The sequence below is a fragment of the Brachyhypopomus gauderio genome, unplaced genomic scaffold (genome assembly GCF_052324685.1).
Source record: "Brachyhypopomus gauderio isolate BG-103 unplaced genomic scaffold, BGAUD_0.2 sc68, whole genome shotgun sequence".
Classification (NCBI taxonomy): domain Eukaryota; kingdom Metazoa; phylum Chordata; class Actinopteri; order Gymnotiformes; family Hypopomidae; genus Brachyhypopomus; species Brachyhypopomus gauderio.
Window position 1 is genome coordinate 1,022,764 of NW_027506889.1, and position 24,799 is coordinate 1,047,562.

A 24,799-nucleotide genomic window follows, 5' to 3' on the forward strand; every position below is an offset into this window, starting at 1 on the left:
GGGGATAAGAGAGGAGAGATAAGAGAGGAGAGATAAGAGAGGAGGATAAGAGAGGAGAGATAAGAGAGGAGAGATAAGAGAGGAGGATAAGAGAGGAGGATAAGAGAGGAGAGATAAGAGAGGAGGATAAGAGAGGAGATAAGAGAGGAGAGATAAGAGAGGAGGATAAGAGAGGAGAGATAAGAGAGGAGGATAAGAGAGGAGAGATAAGAGAGGAGAGATAAGAGAGGAGGATAAGAGAGGAGAGATAAGAGAGGAGGATAAGAGAGGAGAGATAAGAGAGGAGAGATAAGAGAGGAGGATAAGAGAGGAGAGATAAGAGAGGAGAGATAAGAGAGGAGGATAAGAGAGGAGAGATAAGAGAGGAGGAGAAGAGAGGAGAGATAAGAGAGGAGGATAAGAGAGGAGAGATAAGAGAGGAGAGATAAGAGAGGAGAGATAAGAGAGGAGGATAAGAGAGGAGAGATAAGAGAGGAGAGATAAGAGAGGAGGATAAGAGAGGAGAGATAAGAGAGGAGAGATAAGAGAGGAGGATAAGAGAGGAGAGATAAGAGAGGAGGATAAGAGAGGAGAGATAAGAGAGGAGAGATAAGAGAGGAGAGATAAGAGAGGAGGATAAGAGGAGAGATAAGAGAGGAGAGATAAGAGAGGAGGATAAGAGAGGAGGATAAGAGAGGAGGATAAGAGAGGAGAGATAAGAGAGGAGGATAAGAGGAGAGATAAGAGAGGAGAGATAAGAGAGGAGGATAAGAGGAGAGATAAGAGAGGAGGATAAGAGGAGAGATAAGAGAGGAGGATAAGAGAGGAGAGATAAGAGAGGAGGATAAGAGAGGAGAGATAAGAGAGGAGAGATAAGAGAGGAGGATAAGAGGAGAGATAAGAGAGGAGAGATAAGAAAGGAGAGATAAGAGAGGAGAGATGAGAGAGGAGAGATAAGAGAGGAGAGATAAGAGAGGAGGATAAGAGAGGAGAGATAAGAGAGGAGAGATAAGAGAGGAGAGATGAGAGAGGAGAGATGAGAGAGGAGAGATAAGAGAGGAGAGATAAGAGAGGAGGATAAGAGAGGAGAGATAAGAGAGGAGAGATAAGAGAGGAGAGATGAGAGAGGAGAGATGAGAGAGGAGAGATAAGAGAGGAGAGATAAGAGAGGAGGATAAGAGAGGAGAGATAAGAGAGGAGGATAAGAGAGGAGGATAAGAGAGGAGAGATAAGAGAGGAGAGATAAGAGAGGAGGATAAGAGAGGAGAGATAAGAGAGGAGAGATAAGAGAGGAGAGATAAGAGAGGAGGATAAGAGAGGAGAGATAAGAGAGGAGAGATAAGAGAGGAGAGATAAGAGAGGAGGATAAGAGAGGAGAGATAAGAGAGGAGAGATAAGAGAGGAGAGATAAGAGAGGAGAGATCCGTCCCGGCAGCTGCACTTCTGCTCGGCTTTAATCACTTTCTCTCATCTCATTTCTTCTGCTTTAATGTCACTGTACAATTTCCCAAAGCAGTTCAATAAGTGATGTGAGAAATAAAAAATTAAGTCCTATGTAGATTTACATAGAACTGTGTAAGTATTTATATAATTTTACAATATTTAACAAAAAACATAAAACGTGACATAAATATGAAAAACAACTGGACAAACTAACGACTCAGTGCGACTGTGGGAAAATGCATGATGGAACGGGAGGAGCTTCTTAAATGCCCTTCCCAAAGTGAGCCATGATAGAACGAGGCTCAGGTTCCTCTCAGAGCAGAGCAGCACTTTTATCAGTGTCTCAAAGCAAACTGTAGGCAATGATAATTTTTCAAACATTTAAAAGAATGCATCAGAGGAAAAATGTATTTAAAATAAGTGTATATATATCTCTTTCTCTCTCACTCCACCCTTTTTCACCTCCACCATCTTTTATCATTTCTTTGTTTCAGCCTCCCCCCAGGCTGTCACTTCGACTCCCATTGGGCTGAATTCTCCATCATCTCTCTTCTGCGGAGCTCTCGTGTATTAACGACTCCCCTGTGTTCCTGCTCCACGCCCATCCCATCACCACGTCGGCCGCGTGACACGCTCCTCTGCTGTTACGTGCACGCTGGAGACATGCGATCATCTGGTGAGTGACGGGGCTTAGGGGGACATGACAGTCTCATGCTTAGCACTCAGGACTTCAGTAAGCTGCTGGTGGCATGAGACAGATAATACCCAGCAAGCTTGCTTAGATGAGCACTGATTACATTTACGTTGGCTCACTGGTACTGCTCCTGTCTTAAGAGCCCAGAGGGTGTGAGAGTGGGGAAGTGACAGAATGAGGAGAACCTTACAGTACAGGACATGGGAGGAGAATCTTACAGTACAGGACATGGGAGGAGAACCCTACAGTACAGGACATGGGAGGAGAACCCTACAGTACAGGACATGGGAGGAGAATCTTACAGTACAGGACATGGGAGGAGAATCTTACAGTACAGGACATGGGAGGAGAACCCTACAGTACAGGACATGGGAGGAGAACCCTACAGATTGCAGGAAAAATGAATTAAACCTTATAGAGTACAGAACGTTGCCATTTTTGAATATTCTCAAGAGCTTGTTGTCTGTGGTGACTTCGTGAAAATTGGCCCCTTTTTCATTGGCGAAAAACAAGTCAGGCTTCCAGATGGAGTCCAGCATGGATGGGTCCAGGTCCAGGGAGTCATCCGGGTACTCGCTGTATGCCAACCGGGGGTCATTCCATTTCTGCCGCAGGAAGATGTTCACCCTGTAATCCTGCGAGGGAAACCACAGCTTAATTAACATCAGTCAAAGTTTATAAAGCCGAAGACCGGAGAACAGAGGCAAGAGCAGGCTGCTAAATCACATGTAATGGGACTTCTATGGTGCTAACCTGCCTGCCCCAGACCGGGCAGGCTTCAGAGACACTTCAGTTTGTCACCATCTGGAAATTTGAGATTTACCAGAACATGATCTCTGTCTTACGTTTACAAGAACTTGGTTCTCTTTTCTGGACAAACATTTCCAGACCCTCAACCACAGTCCCTCTGGTTTAATTATAAATGAAAGTTCTGTAAAGCCAACAGGTTGTGCAATGTATTTCAGTCATGAATGTACAGCAGATCACAAATGTCTCCCCTGCTACTTGTATTATGTGATGTGTGGAAATATGTTTTATAAAAACAGTATGGAATGTTTCCAGTCTGATCTTTGAGAGATTATGTAGTCAAATCTGTAAATGAAAAACCAGGCAAGAGCCCAACGCTAAAACACCAGAGGCAACCCCCAAGGCCAAAGTCAAAGTCCAGAGTCAATGTACGAGAAGAGCAAGGGCACACCAGTAATACCTCTCATGGAGCGACATGATTGGAGGAATATATACAGGGAGATGTAATGTAATAAGGGAATGATAGGGTACAGGTGTGGTTGATGAGTGTGGCTAAGGAGACATCTAGCACTGTAGGGACGAGGACCTCTGGAACCTACAAGTAGGGTCACTATTGTCACTGTGATTTTAAAGTTATTTTAAAGCTTTTTAGTTATTTGCTGGATGAACAAATTCTGGGTTAAGTGAATAATACGTCTCCTTTATGAAAATAATTGGTGAACTCTGTCAGATTAGAGAGAAGAAGAAAAATGTCACTCAAGTGTAGAGAGTGTGACTGGAGAGTTAGTGATCTGGGGAGAAAACCTGATGGACTTGTGGAAGAACTCTGTCCATGTCCAACCATCTCTGTCCATTTCCAAAGCACCGACAGAACTGTGTTTGACAACTGAGTGCATATAGGAGAACGTAGCAGTTCATTGTGGGAGAAAGAGAGACCTCTCTTCCCTTTGCAGCCCAGAGTTCTTTTTTTTAACAGGCCATTCTCGGACAGCCCTGTGGAGTCCTGCTAAAATGCGGGTAGCTGCTTGATAGAGCTTGCCTGTCTGATTTCGGTCTCATCAACAACGGTGCTCACGTACCTACCACTCTAGAGTGAAGTGTGCGATGATGAAGGCCACTGAGACTATGTCAACGTCGCTTCTTGTCTTGTTTTTGCACATGCAACGTCCTGTTGATGGAGTTGCGGCAGACACATGCAGAAGGCAACAAACAAGCATTCTCCTGGGGGACATCTTCATTACGTTCTGGGTATCACGCAGACCGGACGCGTTCCTCTCCTGACGTTCTCTTCAAACGCTTGTTTGAGTGTTCAAATGTGCTTTGGGCTGCATTTAGCACACCCCTCCCTCAGATCAATGTGGGAGTCCATTCTGGACCCCAGGAGTCTCCACACACCACACATTCGCAGGCTCATGCTTGGTGTGCTCTCTCTTATGGAGAAACTAGTGCATCCATCTCAGAGAAAGATTACATCTCCAAGAGGCCACTGAGCTTGATTACAGACAGATGGAGCTTAGAGACTCTATAATAAGACATCGACCACCACCTTAAGGCAGGGATCATCACTATGTTTTATGAGGGCTACAGAACGTCTACAAATCTGTTCTGGGGACTTTTACATCATGTCTGGCAACCCTGCTTTAAACCAGGCAAGTAGATATTAGGGTCCGTTTTAAAATTAAAATACAGTGTGGGCAGCCTTGGGCTAGCACTCGATCACTCAGTCAGGTAACACTCGTTTTTAGATAAAAAATTCAATAATAGATGACTCCATGTTCCATGAAAGTACCTTTGAGCATACACCCAGAACTTTTAGAAACAAGCAGCTACACTGGTATTCACAGCTAGAAGGTCAGTTCAATTCAAATAGCAGCGTTCAACAACAACTCTGAGGATTAAGGTTCACACTATGGAAATTCAGAAACTTAAAAAAATGTAAACAATGCAGACTTAAAGTGTGAGGCCCCATCATTAACACACTTTGTCCATCAGATCTGACCTGTAGATCTCAGACTGCCAGTTTGTTATCAGACACAGTGATCCATGCCCAATCCATGACTGATCCATAATGTTATGCTCTCTGCAGCTTTTTGAAGAACAGATTTTTAAAAGGTCAACTCAATCTTTGATAAATGTTCAACTCACAATATAAGTGCACAGTGCACAGTGACCTGAAGGAACTGAAAGAATCAAGCACAGTATAAATAAATGAAACGAATCGAAACTATAGTTTGAAGCAGTCTTAAAATATATAATCAATCCAAATAAAAAATGACCAAATTCAACAACTGACAGTGAAACCAAAGCTTTTGAAATTCTGTGTCTGCTAGCTGGGCGAGGTAATGCTTCCATACACTCACTACACCAATATTCACTCTCCTTTCCACTGGACAAGTAGCCAATAACAACGTTAGTTCATCTAAATGCACTACTTTGGGTTTACTTTTTCCAAACAGTAGCCAGCAGATTTAATCTGGTTCAGTAAATCCGAGAGCACCACTCTGTTACAGCTACAACAAACTTTACCTTTTTACTTAATTTCTTTTAGAGAAATACTACAGGGAAGGCAACTACACAAAGAAAACTTGTGTATACCTTTCAGAACACAGTCCTATGATTAACTAATCTCAAATGCTCAAATGCACAAACTAATGTTTCATTATAGTATTTTTGCCCAAACACACACACACAGTCTGTGTGTCTGTCTGTGTGTGAGAGAGAAACTGAATGTGGTGTGCCAGGGTGGGTTGTAGATTTAGCAGAGCGACTGTTTCATTCAGTGGCACATGCTTAACTGTGTGTACAGGTGTGTATGTGTGTGTGTATGCAAAAGAGAAAGAGCTTGTTAATAAATACTCCTAAAACCCTATCCAAGCCTCTGTTTCTTGTTGATTTATTTTCACATACTGTTATTCAGCATGCACAGTGGTTGTTTGAAACATTACTCATGTGACCCGAGAGCGTCCTCAGCAGGACTATGCAGGACTGTGTGAGTTCTAGTAACTCTCTTCTGAGCAGACGTCAGCTAAGCTCACCCATTAAGCTATCTAACTAAGATTGATACCTTAAGAGCTTATATATACTGTATATAGATAGATTTGCCCTCCCTGAGGTTTATCAGCTGGCCAGAGTTGACAAAAGACATACCAGATACCAGAGCATCCAGTATAGATCCCATATACCAGAGTGTCCAGTGTAGATCCTGTATACCAGAGTGTACAGTATAGATCCTGTATACTGGAGTGTACAGATCCCATATACCGAACCGTACAGATAGATCCTGTATACCAGAACCTGGCCATTAGGGATTCAGATGTCAGAAGCCAATCTTGGTAATGAAGGCATTTGAACTTAACAGGGCCATTACAGAGTAAGGCCAGAGTAATTGGCACTGACTCTCTTTCCCTGGTAAGCGCTCAGTAATATGGTACTGTGAAGACTATATTACGGACAAATAACTATAGCAAAAAAGCAGCAAAAACAATGACAAAAAAAATCCTCTCACATCTGTGATGTGTGTGGTGAGAGTAACATGGTAGTGTGTGGTGAGGGTAACATGGTAGTGTGTGGTGAGAGTAACATGGTAGTGTGTGGTGAGGGTAACATGGTAGTGTGTGGTGAGAGTAACATGGTAGTGTGTGGTGAGGGTAACATGGTAGTGTGTGGTGAGGGTAACATGGTAGTGTGTGGTGAGGGTAACATGGTAGTGTGTGGTGAGGGTAACATGGTAGTGTGTGGTGAGGGTAACATGGTAGTGTGTAGTGAGGGTAACATGGTAGTGTGTGGTGAGGGTAACATGGTAGTGTGTGGTGAGGGTAACATGGTAGTGTGTGGTGAGGGTAACATGGTAGTGTGTGGTGAGGGTAACATGGTAGTGTGTGGTGAGGGTAACATGGTAGTGTGTGGTGAGGGTAACATGGTAGTGTGTGGTGAGGGTAACATGGTAGTGTGTAGTGAGGGTAACATGGTAGTGTGTGGTGAGGGTAACATGGTAGTGTGTGGTGAGGGTAACATGGTAGTGTGTGGTGAGGGTAACATGGTAGTGTGTGGTGAGGGTAACATGGTAGTGTGTGGTGAGGGTAACATGGTAGTGTGTGGTGAGGGTACAGTTGTTCATGGGGAAAGAAGCAGCTCTCAGGATGTTCAGAGCACTGCATGCTACATACATGGGGCCAGTATGGAAGAGAGCCCACTAGAGGGAGCCCAGCTGGGTGGGCTGTGTGCCATCTCCCCACACTCCTGGCTTCTCTACCAGCCCACTAGAAGGAGCCCTACCTGGGCGGACTGTGTTCCATCTCCGCACATTGCTGGCCTCTCTACCAGCCCACTAGGGGGAGCCCTAGCTGGGCAGGCTGTGTGCCATCTCCCCACACCTCTGGCCTCTCTACCAGCTGCTCAGGCTCTTATTCACCCCTCTGTTCGTGTGCCACACAGAGCTAATGTCAGTGCTGCCATTTACAGTCATACAGTACCGTGGGGACACATTACACAGGGGTTTCCAAGGAAACGTGCATTACACCACTGTATATATGGTACAAGAGAAGTGTAGGAATACGCACCATGGTTGTCTCAGCAATGGAGCCAAAACTGTTGATGAAAATGTTGCATGTCACATTCACAGGAGGACCTGCAGTCAGAGATGAGTGTAATTAGGCCATAAGGCAATTAGAATTAGTAATTATAAATGAACCCCTTTAGCTCCCACTACACACCCAGGACTTCATTACATCAGTAAGACCTTATATGAGCTGGAACTATACAGCTGGGTTTCATACTCACTATTTGCTAGTCTGCATGACAAACATACAATAGCATGATGAAGAACACGTTAGAATAGATTTTCTACCTGTTATCATTACTGTGCAAAAGTCCCCATGAATCAGCACCCCCTGCATATTTATCTATGTATGTCCCCAGTATGCAGGCCCCAGTATGAAGTATGTATGTCCCCAGTATGATTGCTGTCTGGTCCTCTCAGGCACAGCTGTGATGACCAACGCGGAGGAGTGTTGTACTAATGTGAGGTGATTCGACTGAACGCACCAGCAGTTCTCCGTCTCCCCTGTCCCACAGCATGACTGTGAACATGGGACAGTGATGTAGCACTCACTCATCTCTGGAGCCTGATCTGATCCCAGGGCCCGTGTGGCAGCTAGGAGCAGGCCTGCATTAACCTGGACGCCCAACCGTAATGAGCCCTGAGAATCCAGCTAGAACAGTCCAGAACGGCTACGTTCTGCAAGCCCATCTTTGGTGCAGTGTTTCAAAAGGACTACAGATGTAAAGCATCTTAACTATTAGTGAGAATATTTTAAAGACTGGTTTTCCCTCTGCTATCTCATAAATATGCATGTGCTGCGGTGTGGTACCGGTCCCTGATTGGCTCCATAACCACATGAAGTGAATTTGAGCTGATAGGCCCCTGGTTTATTTAAAACAACTATGCTTGCTTCTGTTTGAACACAAAAGAAAAACTGCATTATAGATTCTCAAACAGAGGACGTGGTTCAGTGGAGACCTAATATGTAAGACTACTGCTTAGTTTGGCCAGACCTTTAAAGTTGGGTCGAATTCTGGCATCATAGCCTGAGGTTCTTCCCATGAGCTTGTCCAGGAAGTCTGATGGAGACATGGGCATTGCTCTCCCCCGAGGGCTTTCAGGGTCCTTCGTGACCGCCGGACTGAGAGAGAGAGAGAGAGAGAGAGAGAGAGAGAGAGAGAGAGAGAGAGAGAGAGAGAGAGAGAGAGAGAGAGAGAGAAGGAGAGACAGAAAGATAAAGCATGTACAAAGAGAGAGACAAAAAGAAGGATGGGGATAAAGGAAGATGGGAAGATAGAGGAGATAGAGAGAGGGAGAGAAGAAGACAAAAGGAGAGAGAAACAGGGGAAAAGATAGAGAGTGAGTGAGAAGGAGAGAGAGGGGAGTGAATGAGAGAGGGAGAGAGAGGGGAGAGGATGAGAGGTGCATCAGTTGACAAGTCTACAAATATGGAAAGTTCCATTAATGTTATCTGACATCACAATCCATGTTCAGATTTACTTTTCTGTGCCTCGCTGAAGGCAGTGCACTTTTAACCCATGGGAGATGGAGTAGGTCACGTGACCTGCGTGTATCAGGTGCATGCAACAAGCAGGTCAGAGTCTCACACATATCCAGTCCCAGCTGACTTCAGTCAGGACTGTGCGGGAGACCTGTGTGTCCTGTGCGTGGTCAGGAGCAGAGACCCCAACCTCGGACACCCAAAGCTCTGCTGTACCTTCTCCAGAAATGTGTGCAACAGGCCAACGAACCAAACATGTGTACTCTTGATTAGATTTCTTCATTTTCACCCCATATACATGTTATATTATCAAATTATCATTTGAAAAACATTGTTTTCTTTGAGAAATGTGTTTGTACTTTCTCCATATTTGATAAATGACTGTGTCCCAATCATTTGTTGTAATTCTCTCTGCATGGCATTTTGGCTGCTAATAACATGCCAGGACAAGTAAAGGAAAGTCTTTCAACAGCATGAGAGAGACTGCAAGACAGCAAGGCTGTGGGCTGACTACTTCAGAGGGTCTGTGTATGAAAGTCAATCTCAGACTGTAATCATGGTTTACATCCCTCTGATTGCCTCTCTGTTGTTTGTGTGTGTGTGTGTGTGTGTATGTGTGTGGCTAACACTCCCAATTTTATTTCTAAGGGTTCTGTCTGTGACATATCCTTTGACAGATAGCTTGTATTAGGCATGTTGCTACAGCTCCATTCCACACACAAAAAAAACACCCCACTTCAAGTCTTCTACAGCCATGAGGTCTCACTGATCCCCTAGTGGACAAACACAGAACTGAAGCAGATGATGCTCAAGTAGATTTAAGCACAGTAGTGTACGAACAGCCTGGTGGAAATTACTCAGAGCCAAGTGTAAGTGTGGATTAATCCTAATTCATTCAGCCATCAATCTTCCTCAGATTCCAAGCAAGTCTGTGGACGTTTCCAATTAAACCTGCAGCTGGTAGAGGCAGTAACACTCCTCTATCCTGATAAGGACTGATCTGGGTAGAACGGTGAAATGTACATGACTCTACAAGAGAGGTGTCAGGTACAGACTCCTTACTAGTACTGTCATTCAAAAGCACAATTCTACCTTATAAAACAACCCGTGTAACCTGTGGATTCTATTCAAAAGGTAAAATACACACAACAGCACAACAGTCATATTGTGTGCTGAATAGGAGAAACATACACATAATTGGGCAAAATCAGAAAGAAACATGTAAACAAATATAAATGTATAAACCATGTCGATTGTCTGTAATAATGTATGTTCATGTGTGTGATATTACTGTTTCACTGTTTTCATGTCTGTAATAATGTTACACTGTTTTATTGTTTTCATGTGTGTAATGTTACACTATTTAGCATCTTCACATTAATGTTACATGTGCTTGAATGTGTACAGCACTTCTACAACTGTGTTTGTGTACATGTTCGATGCGTTGTGTGTGTGTGTAGTAATGTCACACTGTGTTTGCGTCTGTGTGATGATAGTTAATCAGGCGGGAATAAACCTTCCCCTTACACGGCCATTTAAATGTGAGAGTTCACTTAACCTTTGTGATGCAGGCGTGTGTTCTGTCACACTGTGCCACACCGCTGTGTAAATGCTAATGTATGACACTCCACTCCTGACTGAACAGCATCGGAACACAAAGATGGAGGAAATGGAACATGAGTTAGCCAATTGCTAGCTCTTTGCCTCATGCAGACCTTTAACACACAGTACACATGGTCTGTCTACACACACATGGTCTGTCATACGCATGTTCAAGACTGTCAAAAGCTATAAGCTGATGTATAAATCCTAAATTTTCAGTGGCAGGACAATACTGCAGAGGGATCTCGCAGATATCATTGAAGAAGCTACTGTTTATTTGTTGTTGCCTGATAGGACTATGGATAAATACAGATTTTGCGGCTTATGCAGCATACGCTGTTGCCAAATACGCTGGACTGGCCTTATGTAAGGGGTATCTCTACCCTAAACATGCCTCATGTAAGGGGTATCTCTACCCTAGACATGCCTCATGTAAGGAGTATCTCTACCCTAAACATGCCTCATGTAAGGGGTATCTCTACCCTGGAGTGGCCTTATGTAAGGGGTATCTCTACCCTGGACATGCCTCATGTAAAAGGTATCTCTACCCTAGACATGCCTTATGTAAGGAGTATCTCTACCCTAGACATGCCTCATGTAAGGTGTATCTCTACCCTAGACATGCCTCATGTAAGGTGTATCTCTACCCTAGACATGCCTTATGTAAGGGGTATCTCTACCCTCTCACGTCTCCTGTAGATTGATCCTGTCACCGTATCTTGTAGACTGACCCCTCGCCTGTCTCATGTAGACTGATCCCTCCCCGGTCTCCTGTAGACTGATCTCACTCCTGTCTCCTGTAGACTGACCCCTCCCCTGTCTCCTGTAGACTGATCTCACTCCTGTCTCCTGTAAACTGACCCCTCCCCTGTCTCCTGTAGACTGACCTCTCCCCTGTCTCCTGTAGACTGATCCCTCCTCTGTCTCCTGAGGGGCTATATCAGTCTACAGAAGACAGGTAAGGGATCAGTCTACAGGAGACAGGCGGAATCAGTCTACAGGAGACAGTGTCAGGATCAGTCTACAGGAGACAGGCGGAATCAGTCTACAGGAGACAGGGCGGGATCAATCTACAGGAGACAGGGCGGGATCAATCTACAGGAGACAGGGCGGGATCAATCTACAGGAGACAGGGGTGCGATAAATCTACAGGAGCAGAGCCGGCCCTGACCAATGTGGTGCCCTAGGCGAGATTTTGGTTGGCGCCCCCTGTATCTTCAATCATCGGGTTGATTGTGTCACTATTAAAGAAACAAATAAAAAGCAAATGACTTAAATATTACCATATAACAAGCAATAAATATAAAGGTGTTGCACAGAAAATATTTTAAAACTATTTTACATAACGTAGTGCAGAGAACAACTTTTAAATATTAATAATAAATAAAAAAAATTTGCACTACCACCAGTGCAAATCAGGGCAATTTGCCTACTGCAACATTATTATTTCAAAAGTGCATCCGCAATATTAGTATATATTTATTTTAAGCTAAGCTAATCATAACACCTACTAGGATTGGGCAGTATGATGACAGTGGCGGTTTTCACTAAGATCATACAGAGGGGAAAAAGCCACAATGACGATTGAGTGTTAGTTGTGAGTCAAGCGAGCTGGTTTCAAAGAAAAACACAACAGCTACAGATTGGCAACATTTTGGATTTGTTTCAAATAAAAATGAGAGACCATTGGAGCACGCCCCCACGATTCTAATTCGATAATATGACTGGTTGATAAAACTGCCAATCTATAATAAAAGCTCTCAATGTAAAAGGGCCTTTCTCTCTTTTACCTAGAAACAACGGTGTGAAATATTCTGATTGGTTGATTTTTTATTTCACCGCTGAGGTTTTTTTCAAGCACAAGTACGAAAAGTGGATTTGAAAGCCGATTTATAGGAAAAATACAAATTATTGGTGAAGCGTTATTAACATATATTACATATAATAGATAAAGCATCCTTTTTAAGATCAATTAACCTTCAGAGAAGGCGTTGAAGTCCCTGACGGTTCGCCAATGGTTTAGTGTTAATTCACCACATATTACCATTATATTACCAGTTTTTTGCCGCCTTTCTTCCTCCACTTTTCTCATTTTTCTACCCTGGGCACCAGAGGACTTCTGCCTTTTTGACGTCTTTACAGGGAGATGTCACTCACTCTGTGGTGTACAGAGAAACAGTAACGAGGTGCGCAGAGCGCGCGGGGGAGGGCGGGTTGGCGCGCGGGTGATAGGTGTCGTTTGTTGTTATAATAAGAATTATTAATTTGTCTAATATTATTAAACAATGAAATTATGAGTATGTGGACTTTGCTTGTTTTCAAATTTATTAGTTGTTCATTTGTTAAAAAAAAAAAAACCGCATGCACGCGAGCGCCCCCCTGGACAGCCGGCGCCCCTAGCATTTGCCTATATCGCCTAATGGAAGGGCCGGCCCTGTACAGGAGACAGGGGTGGGATTGGTCTACAGAAGATCAGTCAGAGTGGAAGAGGACAGTAAACTAGTAGCTGTCTCATTACCTGCAAGGTGCCTCAGGACAATGAGAACCTCAGCACCAAGTAACAAGCTCTTGCTCTCTCCCACTCTCTCTCTCTCACTCTCACTATTTCTTTCACTCTCTCTCTATCTCTCTCCATCCTCTCCTTTTCTCTGTCTCTCCATCCTCTCTCTCTCTCTCTCTCTCTCTCTCTCTCTCTCTCTCTCTCTGAGGCTATGTTACTTCCTTGCTGTCCTTGTGTGTGTCATATTCTCCCTGAGTGCCATCACCATGGTCAACCCTGATCTTACATTCACTGACCACATCCCAACAGAGGCCAAGCACCACACCGCTTTCCTGCAGTCCTGCCTGCAGAGCCCGACACACACACACACACACACACACACACACACACACACACACACACACACACACACACACAGGCCAAAATGAGGCCAGTCACTATGGCAACCAACAGCCAGCAGAGTGTCAGTGGTGTGGTCAGTGGAGTGAGGCCACCATGGTGGATGCTGATTGAGGGGAGAAAGACAGAGCACAGGGACAGGGGAGTGTGTGTGTGTGTGTGTGTGTGTGTGTGTGTGTGTGTGTGTGTGTGTGTGTGTGTGTGTGTGTGTGTGAGAGAGAGAGAGATACATTCACTGTCGGAGGAATGTGTTCTGTCAGAGGGTGAGTTCAAACCTGGCAGCTTCGGTTTGATTAAAGCAAAGAATGGTGAGATGGTCGAGTTAGTGCAGTTTGTTGCCTTTGGAGCCTTGGTTTTGTTTAACAGGTCAGTCACGCTCTACTTCCAAAGGAATGCTAGTACAATATGGACCACAGGCACAAAATGACCCAAACACAGGATATGATTTCTCAAGATATGGAGGAAATCCTTTATATATTTTATTTTTGTGAGTTTTCAGCTGCCAGAAATCCCAGCAGATATACACAAACCCCACACCTCTGATAATCCCAATTTATGGAATTTTGAAAGTGAGTTTGTCATTATTGCAGTTATTATCATAAAATATACTTCTTAAAAGCTTTCCAATCAGGATATAACAATGATGGTAGAATGCCAGTGTGTGTCTGTGCTGTATGGTGATTATTTTAGCCATCTAAATTAAAACCAAACAACAAAACAATATGTCATTGGTGTGTTGGGGCTGAGGTCATGATGGACTCGTGGAACATGCTTTCAAAATAAGAGGTGTGACACAGAACCACCTAGAGAAAGGAAAGTGCATATCCAGGGGTAGGAGAGGAAGGGTAACAGAGAGACTGAAGCATGTTGCTCAGTCATTAGAGAAATAATAATTGTTTCACCTTTATAAGTCTAACTCTCTCTCTCTCTCTCTCTCTCTCTCACACACACACACACACACACACACACACACACACACACACACACACACAAGCTTCCTTGCTTCAGAATCTCCTCTACCCCACGTGGGCTAGCCTGAGATTGGCAAAGCACTTTTTGAGGAAAACATGGATGCCTTCTAGAAAAAAAGTGCTTTTATTACATTGAGGTGCACTGCTGGTTATATTTCCTGGCTGTGTTTGTGGTTTGAGATGGTAGCGTAAAGCACAGGTTGTTTGTGGTTTGACATGGTAGTGTAAAGCTCTATTTTTGTGTTTGTTCATGTGAGAGACAGCAAATGATAGAGAAATATAAAAAAGGAGAAGAAAAAAGTGAAGGAAAATTATGAAGATGGTGTGTCCAAACATTTTGCCACCATGTATCGGTTCCGATTAGCAGTATTTGCCTGGGGTTGGTACAGTTAAACAACCTACACTCTCCTTCTTCCGTTGACATGTTCATTCATGACTGAGCTCCAAAGTCTTAAAAGCACTAGATTAAATCCAGCCTGAGCTTTTCAGTTCTAATTCACACAGTAGATATACAACAGCGCCATAATTTCACATACATTTCTATGCAGGTAATGTCTGTTAAAGCCAGTCTGCTGCAAGAACAATATCCAGCATGTCACACAAAGGCCTCATCCCACCACCTGCCATCTTGGTTTAGTCGAGACATCAATCAGGGTTTTTAGTCCTAAATATCACTTGGAGCCACTTTGATTCATGTGGAAATGAACAGGCAGCAAAAATGGTTACGGGTTCCAATGCACTGCACATCATGCCAGTGATGCAACTGCTTCTTGAACCGCTTCAGGTCTGTGTGTGTGGGGAAAGATTGTTTGCGCACCAACTGAGTTTGGGCTCACTTCTATTAGCCATCATTGTGACAGGAACCCCCCTCCCCCAACCCACCTACACACCTCGCACCAGGAAGTCATGCAACAAACAGTAATTCAAACAGTTAAGTTACCACAACACAAGAGTGTTGGTAATTAATTAAACAATTAACTGTCTTAGAGTAATTAATAATTAGAGATGAAGATATTTATTAATTGATATGATCAATTAACAATCTGTTGGAAAAACCAAACATGAGTGCAGGAACATAAAAACTTTCAGGCTGTTCAATTTTCATGTTAAGAGATGTAATTCAGGTACAACAGTTCCACTCGCTGATCCAGGTACAGGTCTGGGAGTAGTGATGGGTCTAGAAAGAAGAGACTCACTGTTCTCCTGTCAGTCCCTGCAGCTCCACATGTAACAAGTCTTTCATAATTCCATAAAAGCAGATGGCGCTTGCAGGCCTTGACACACACACACATTCACACACACACACATACACACACTGTTTCGATTCAAACTTCTTACTGCCCGCTGAAGTTATTATTTTTGCTTGATCAGAATTCAGACCCACTCATTATGAGTGTGTGTGTACGTGTGCATGATGTAGTCATATATGTGCAGGAGCAGGGTGTGTGTGACCGTAGAATTATTATATAGAGCAGAATTTTATATAATAATCTTTATTTGTATAGCACCTTCCATACATATATGCAACTCAAAGTGCAATATGATTCAATATGATAATTACTCTATCAAATCTCAACACCGACCTGACAGTGAAATGGTAGTGGGTTTTGTGTAGTAAGATTGTAGTAGAGTTGCTGTTATATCTAACAGCATTGGTTCAGGTGATTTTATAAGTGTGAGTGTCCGAATCCAACAGCAGCTGTCTAACAGAAGACCTCTGGTCAGCCATCCTGTAGTCACAGACACATCTCTGAAGAAGACGTGGATGATGTCACAAAGTGCAACAGAGTTCCTCAGAAGGAAACATTTCTAATGGTTAATATACAGGGGTAAAATAGAATATTGAATTTATTGAAGCAAAAAACATGTTTTACTGTCAAATAAGGGGCTCTTTCATTAGTTTCTAATTTCTTACCTTAGACACACACAGCCAGAACACACACACACACACACACACACACACACACACACACACACACACACACACACACACACACACACACACACACACACACACACAGCTAGACACTCAATTCCACACCATCAATACTATACACCCACACATACCCATACAATTGTAAAGCTGCTTTGTGTGTTGTGAAAATATAATAAATAAATTATACATTTGACTTGACTCGACTTGGCATACCCCCACATCATGCACACACACCCTCTTCTGAAAACACCCTGATCAATACATTATTCCAGTGATTACCATTCACCCCCACACTTCCGCTTGGTATCAGCAGGTAGCCATGTTAGTCCCCTGCCTCATTCCTGCTGGCCAGCCAATCTGTGTCTTACAGGTGACTCATTTGTAAACATGCTTGTAATTCCTCTTTACTTATTCTCTATGTCCAGGTTGTTCCCTGGAGTAGAAACATGCACTGAACACTAAAGCCACAGAACACGAGAAAGAATGGACCATGGGCTGTGGCTCGATCATTAATTGATAGACCATTCACACAACACTTGAGCATTACTTCTAATATAGAATGTTAAGGTTGGCCTTAAAGAGCATAATAGAGTAAATACAGGGTTGCCAACTCTCACGCATTGAGCGTGAGACACACGCATTTGACCGTCTTCACACGCTCTCACGCCACACTTCCGATATCTCACGCCAAAAAATTTATTTACCTCTGATTCATATCTATGATTCAATGACTTACTAGTTCGCTCTGGTGCCAACCACTGGCGATCGATCGATCGTGATATAATACTTAATTTGTGTCCATTTTACACCCCGCCCGGTAACAACTTACGTTCGCCACCCCGTCAACATTTTATACTCGCCACCCCCTCCAGGTCCAAATCTCACTCCAAGCGAACTTGAAAAGTTGGCAACCCTGTAAATAATGTGTTCACACACACACACACACACACACACACACACACACACACACACACACACACACATACACACACACACACACACACACACACACACAGGAACCCCTCCTGCCACTTTGTCACCACTAATTATTGTTAGCACAATCACTTTCAAATCGCCATCATCCCATTGATCACAGTTAAACCAATTTGCTAGCCCAAACACGACTAACACAATCATTGTTAGCTCAATCACTGCTAGCCCAATCAGTGCTAGCGCAATCAGCACTAGCCCAAACCGTGCTAGCCAAATCAACACTAGCCCAATCACGGCTAGCCCAATCAAAGCCAGGCAATCATCGTTAGCACAATCATGGCTTTCCGATCACCATCAGCCCACCAATCACACTTAACCCAATCAGTTATCCTAAACACAAATAAACCAATCATTGTTAGATCAATTACTGCTAGCCCAATTATCATTAGCACAATCACCACTAGCCAAAACACTCTGCATCTCTCTCTCTCTACAAACACATAGCATTACTTGGCTAGCTCTGTGCTGTCATTACAACATTTCCAGTTGCCACCAGTGTATGTGTGTGTGTGTGTGTGTGTGTTTTTTTTTTTTTTTTGAAGAAGGAGAAGGTCACCCTGAAGAAACCAAAGATTCCTAAGGCAGGTTTAACATAGATGCCTCATGTCCATCATCTGTCCATATAACTGCATCCTTCCATGGTGACATGGAGGAATACCCATGGGGCATGTCCTTGAGAGCTTCTCCTCCTCCTCATTCACAATCCACTCACATCTGTGAGTTCAGGCTCTCACATCATGCCTGAGATTCAGCAGTGCACTTCACAACAACTTTTGCTAGTTACTGCATCATGGAGGAATACACTGTATGGCACATCACTCTCCTCTCCACAATCTCTCACTCCCCTCCTCTCTCACTCTCCTCTCCACTCTCACTCCCCTCCTCTCTCTCTCTCTCTCTCTCTCACTCTCCACTCACTTCCCTTTCTTTCACTTCCCTCTACACTCTCACTCCCCTCCTCTCTCTCTCTCTCACTCTCCACTCACTTCCCTTTCTTTCACTTCCCTCTACACTCTCACTCTCCTCCTCTCACTCTCAACACTCACTTCCCTTTCTCTCACTCCCTTCCTCTCTCACTCTCCTCTACACTCTCACTTCCCTCTCTATCACTATCTTCCTCTCTCCCTCCTCTCCATACTTTTTTCTCTCCTCTTTCACTCCCCCATGTCTCTCACTCCCTTACTCTCTAACTCTGCTTCCCTCCCCTTCCCACTACACCATTCTACTTAAATTTGCCACATTCACAGGGACCCTCTATTTCCATTTACAAATGTCAGGTTGTTAGCTATTACAACACCTGCATACTGTAATCCACTCTGTATGTAGGAAATAATTGCCATGTGTTTACTAAAAGCTTGCCATATGGCAGTGGGACTCCACTGCTTTCTGCAGAGAGACCTCTGCACCTGCTCCTGAGAGCCCTCAGAAGAGCTGTCCTTCTAGAGGGGCTGACTTTATAGAAGAGCTGACATCATAGAGGGGCTGTCCTCCTAGAGGAACTGACCTTACAGCATGCTACGGTTAGCTCAGCTGTCAATCATGTATGTTTTGTTTTGTTAACCATGTGCGTGTTCTAGTCCCTCCTAAGTTTGGTCTTGTCTGTTGCTGGTCATTGCTTTGCATACAGCCTATTTTGTGATCGTGGTTTTGTGTATTGTTCTGTGTCTTGGTTTCTTGGTTTCTGTGTCTTGGCTATGTTTCATGTTCAGATTCCATCTATGATTAACTCCTGATTATGGACTTCTCTTTAATAAATCTCACTCTTCTCAGCGTTTGTGTCCATCCTATTGCTCCTTGACCCTGCAGGCCTTACACAGTGAGCAGCCTACCGAGGCCACAGCGAGAGCGAGAGCGAGACTCTAGTAAGTTCAATCGCTGGAACGAGACTCTAGCTGCTTCTGTGCAGTTAACGTCTCCAGTGTTTCAGCGAGAACGAACCAGAGACAGGAGTTCCCCTGGAATTGTGGGAACAAGGGAGTCTCGGAAAAAGCACAGTTACTTTCGGTTTCGACTGGCTTTTGCGACAAGATCCCAGGTTAGCGCTGTGAGTCTACCCATCTTGGCCAACACTACAGGGAGTAGTACAAGACATGGTTAGATGGAATGAACGTGCAGTTAATCCCTGGTTAGGGTCTCTGTGTGCTCTCAAACGCAACCGTGAGGTCCCGGTGCCTCAAATGAGGCTGAGCAAGCGTGATGAGAGGGTGTGGAGAGGACTACTCTCTCCATTCCAATGCTTCTAGTGGACGCCCCTGTGATGGGCAAGGCACCTGGATTTTAAATTTTTTGGGGGGGGAGGTTATGGGTGTCTTTCGCAGGTCATGGCCCTGTTATGCAATCTTCACAGCAACAACACAGTTCCCCTGGAACAGACCCCCGGTAACCACGGGCCTGCCGCAGCTGAACGTCACCACGGAGCCTCCAGTGGATCTGGACCTGCTGGCGCTAGACCTCCCTGCAGCGCCCCCTACGGACCCGGTCCCACCTACACCTCAGTCCTGCCTGCCCCGCCCTGCTCTGTGTCTCCTGTTGCTGTGTGTTTGGTTGAGCTTCTGGTTCTGCTCTGTCTGGTTTTTGTGTTTTTCGGTTTTTCTGGTTTGTTTCATTTTGTTTGCGCATCTCAGTGTGTGTACTGTCACAGTTAGCCCCTCCCCCAGCTGTCAATCATGTATGTTTTTTTTGTTAACCATGTGCATGTTCTAGTCCCTCCTCATGGGTTGTAACCCGGCCCCCTCGTGATTGGATTCATGTGTTGCTTGTCTGGTCTATTTATATCCTAAGTTTGGTCTTAACTGTTGCTGGTCATTGTTTTACATACAGCCTGTTTTGTGATCGTGCTTTGGTGTATTGTTCTGTGTCTTGGTTTCTAGTTGTTCTTTGTGTTCATTAGGTCTCTGTGTCTTGGCTATGTTTCATGTTCGGACTCCCTCTATTTGACCCCTGATTATGAACTTCTCTTTAATAAATCTCACTCTTCTTAGCGCTTGTGTTCACCCAATTGCTCCTTGACGCCGCAGCCGTTATACAGAAGAGCTGACATCATAGAGGGTATAGGAGCCAAAATGCATCCTGGGGGGCTTTGGGGATGAACATCGTGTTTGTTTGATTTATGGACATGGGTTTGGAATACATATGTTTAAATAATATATTAATCTAATTATTTTGCATTTGATCCATTGGAATTGCATTACGCAGGGTTTTTGAGTGTGGTACCGTGCAAGATGGTAGATGTAGTTTTTCCTTTTCTGGGAGTGGATTTCATTTCTTTCAGAGAGATAAGAAGATAGCTAGGGACCTGCACTGTTTTCTGACTGTCTATGTGTCCTGTCAACTTGTCACTCTAAATGATAGATTATGTTTGATACATGAAATATATGGAAGTGGCATATAAATGCTGTAATATGTATTTTGTTATATGTCATTGAAGCAAAATTAAAAATGGTCAAGAACTGCATAAATGACTTAATTTCTCTAGTAGATAGGCTACCAGTGCGCATCAGTTATGTGGCTCAGCCTGTAAGATTAATTGGAATACCGAATAGAGGGGCTGACTTCATAGAAGTGCTGACCTCACAGAAGAGCTGACCTTATAGAACAGCTGACCTCATAGACGGGCTGACCTCATAGAAGAGCTGACCTCAGAGAAGAGCTGATTATGAAATCTCATGGCTAATCTCATGTAAGAGCTAGAAAAGGAAGTTATGAATTCACAGTACCTGCACAGGTACTCAAGTAATCAATCCAAGATTGAAACACACTATTATGGAACTCAGAAACAAAGGATGGGACTCACCCACCCTGTTTCATCCATTTTCCTAATAGTCTGCCTTTGAATCTAACAATGGATCGATTGTGCAGGGTATACAGACATCAATAGCCTGACCGAGATCAATGCACACAGGCAGGATGGATTTCACAGACATCAATACACTCCATCATATGTCCTGAAATGTAATATCCTTTATATTTAGTATCTCTCTCTCTCTCTCTCACACACACACACACACACACACACACACACACACACACACACACACACACACACACACACACACACACACACATCTGATCTTAGCAAAGCATAACAGACACATGCAAGAAATGTGATAAATTCCTGCATTCTCAGCACCACAAATATGTGTGTCTGCTGATGTTTACAGAATTCTCACAGTTCGATGCCTCCTCTTACTGGTCTTCATAGGACCTGTCATTCATATTACTGTAAACATGTCTGGCGACTGAAAATATTTTTCTTGATAAATGCTGTCTCCTTGCTTTGAAAAAAAGAAAAAAGAAAAAGGAAAATAAATCAGTAGTTGATCGGACTAGTTCAGCGCTATCGTGATGGTAATCACATTTCGTTTTTGTCAGTTGTAGCTGATAAAAAGAACAGGCAAAATGTAAGGTAGGAACTTGCTGCTTCTGTTCAGGATTATCTGCTGGTGAGATTATAGTGAACATCAACAGTTCAGTGCCCTGTTGTTTATTTCTTGAACGCTGTGATATAAAGGTGTGCTTTGGTGAGTGTAATTCCCGAACAGTCTAATATAAAAGTGTGCTCTACTGGGTCTAATTCCTGAAAAATCTGATATAAAGGTGTGCTTTGATGGGTGTAATTCCCAAAGAGTCTGATATAAAGGTGTGCTTTGGAGACTCTAATTCCTCAAGAGTCTGATATAAAGGTGTGTTCTGGTAAGTCCATCTCCTGCAGGGTTGAACATTTTTTCACGACAGCTTTGCAACACAAGGTCAGTTTTTGTCGTGCACTGGATAAATGGTTCCGGACTATTGATTTTTTTCCCCTGTAATGTCATTTGTGAAGCAATAAAATTCTACAGCGAACACCACAGACCAAAGCACAGCATTGTACACACACACACACACACACACACACACACACACACACTGTAGGAGGAAATTAAACAGCTACAAGCTAGAAGGTTGGTTTCAAAGGGAGGACCGGGAGAGGCGGGCAGGCATGGAGAAGCGGATCAGCTCACACTCCTGCGCAGTCTCTGAGTGCAGATGTGTCTCTGTGTGTCTGTGCGTGAGGAGACATCACACCTAAATCCCTGGTATGAATGTGGGTCACAGAACAGCATGGTGCCTTACACTAGCTGCAAAATACACAAAATGACAAAAATAAAATGACATGGCTTGTAATTAGTCAACCACACATGTTTAGGTTACGTTTGCTGTGCTGCCGCATCACAGGAAGTATTACGGTGGTCATGAACCCTGCACAGTGTGGGGAGAAACCGTACCGTGTCTCCGTGGAACAGGCTGTACGTCTATCTTCAAGCAAACAGTTGTTATAGAAACCGCATCAGGGCAATCATAAGAAACACCTAATTCAAGACCAGGGACGCTTCAAGCCGACACCGGAACTAACGCCAACCACGAGCGACTGATGATTGCCTTGCATAAGCTCAGTGTGCGTTTACAGTCCAACACACCAAACTACAGCTGATGAATGACATGCATGTAGGTTCTGTGACTGAAAACAAAGGAAGTCAGAAGGAATTGGCTGATGGGTGAAGGAGTTTTGAGTGATTCCCACTGTGACGCCAGAGGCGTCTGGGAACAGAGCTTAAATAACACAGACTAACAAGGAAACTACCCAGACACAAGTGGGAATGATAATCATGGGGCAGGGTTACAAATAACATGGGAGTGGCAGGAGAAACACATGGGAAACCGAAACAAAGATGTGAGTGACGTGTGGAAGCTGGGCTAGACATGAACACCCACCTCTTCATATGGCAATGTCACACAAGTTACGTTACATGTAGCAAAATATAATGTTTGCCTAGTACACTGTCTTGGTAGATCAAGACACAATCTGTATAAAAACTCATGTAGTTCAAACTTAGACTGAACTGCCAATCAGACATCTGAACAGCTCTCTCACAGCCAACTGACCACACAGATTCAGTGTGCACAATCAAAACAGTCACAATCAGTCAGAACAGTGCTAACCAGGCCTAATAGAGCCAACGGTGCAAATCACACCACACAAAATACAGGCGGCAGTCGGTCACCAACATCGCAACATCTGCCCGCCAATAGTGTGGTCAGTGTGCCACTAGCCTAACCCAGACTTATCACCGACCCAACACAGATCTAACCCAGACTTATCACAAACCCAACACAGATCTAACCCAGACTTATCACAAACCCAACACAGATCTAACCCAGACTTATCACAAACCCAACACAGATCTAACCCAGACTTATCACCGACCCAACACAGATCTAACCCAGACTTATCACAAACCCAACACAGATCTAACCCAGACTTATCCCAAACCCAACACAGATCTAACCCAGACTTATCAACAACCCAACACAGATCTAACCCAGACTTATCACGGACCCAACACAGATCTAACCCAGACTTATCACAAACCCAACACAGATCTAACCCAGACTTATCAACAACCCAACACAGATCTAACCCAGACTTATCACCAACCCAACACAGATCTTACCCAGACTTATCACCAACCCAACACAGATCTTACCCAGACTTATTACAGACCCAACACAGATCTAACCCAGACTTATCACAGACCCAACACAGATCTAACCCAGACTTATCACAGACCCAACACAGATCTAACCCAGACTGATCACAGGCCTGATGAAGGCTTATGGAAACACACCTTGCTGCTGAAGTGTTGGACATTTTTCCTAAATTCACTTTTCCACAAGTTCACACAGTTCCCTGGGGCCTTAATGAAATGTCTGCCCCATATTTTGGTCAAAATACTACAAGGATAAAAAACCACAGGTGACCTTTTCACTGCGTGTAAACAGACGAATCGAGCACCTGTTACTTTAAATGATGAGCTGCATACCCTGGCCCCTCTTCCACGGGGTGTGCCAACACACAGATACCACGCACTACCATGGCAACTGTTGAACATGAACCCTGGTCAAAATGTAGTGGTGCAACCACACATGATTTAACCAGAGTCAGACCATGAGCAAGAATAGGGCCCCTGAACAAGTTCAAGAGTCAAGGCTACAACAGGACATTTCTGACTGGCTAGTCATTAACTTTCTGCCACATCAGCATTTCATTTGGATTTCCATTGGCTGAGGTCACATGTCCTTGCTGGCTGTGGTGGTTGTATTGCAGATAAAGTCTTGCTAGAGACTTGTGCCTATAGTGTGTTTATGCACTGCTTATGAAAAGCTTTTCCATTACAAAAGTAAAACTCAAGCTTACACATTGTAGGTAACAGTGAGCACTGCTTTCTCAACAACAGTATCTGTCAGTGACCCAAGCAGAAAATGTAGGGTTGTATGCCAACACTTGATAGCTTTAAATACTATATCATTCACCAGTTTTTACAACACTTGAATATTTTGTACTTATTAACATCAACAACATCATTAAACCTTTCCAAGTCATTGACTGTAGCTGGGCTGTTTCCATAAAAACTAAACTTCATCTCCTCCTAAATCCTCTGAGGCTGGGGTGATCAC

The 24,799-nt window shown here is 43.8% G+C and overlaps 1 protein-coding gene across 3 annotated transcripts in view; it reads right to left on the reverse strand.

Moving 5' to 3' along the window:
- glra3 (glycine receptor, alpha 3) overlaps positions 1-24,799 on the reverse strand; it is a 57,942-nt gene that overhangs the window by 22,759 nt on the left and 10,384 nt on the right. For 2 of the 3 annotated variants that reach the window (XM_076989469.1, XM_076989468.1), the window contains 3 exons: positions 8,417-8,544; positions 7,423-7,490; positions 2,528-2,751 (listed from right to left, as the gene is read on the reverse strand). In XM_076989469.1, the coding sequence (XP_076845584.1) occupies positions 2,528-2,751; positions 7,423-7,490; positions 8,417-8,544 (420 nt within the window). Of the gene's footprint in view, positions 1-2,527; positions 2,752-7,422; positions 7,491-8,416; positions 8,545-12,561; positions 12,664-24,799 lie in introns of those variants that run through there. The other variant, XM_076989470.1, reaches the window with a different exon arrangement.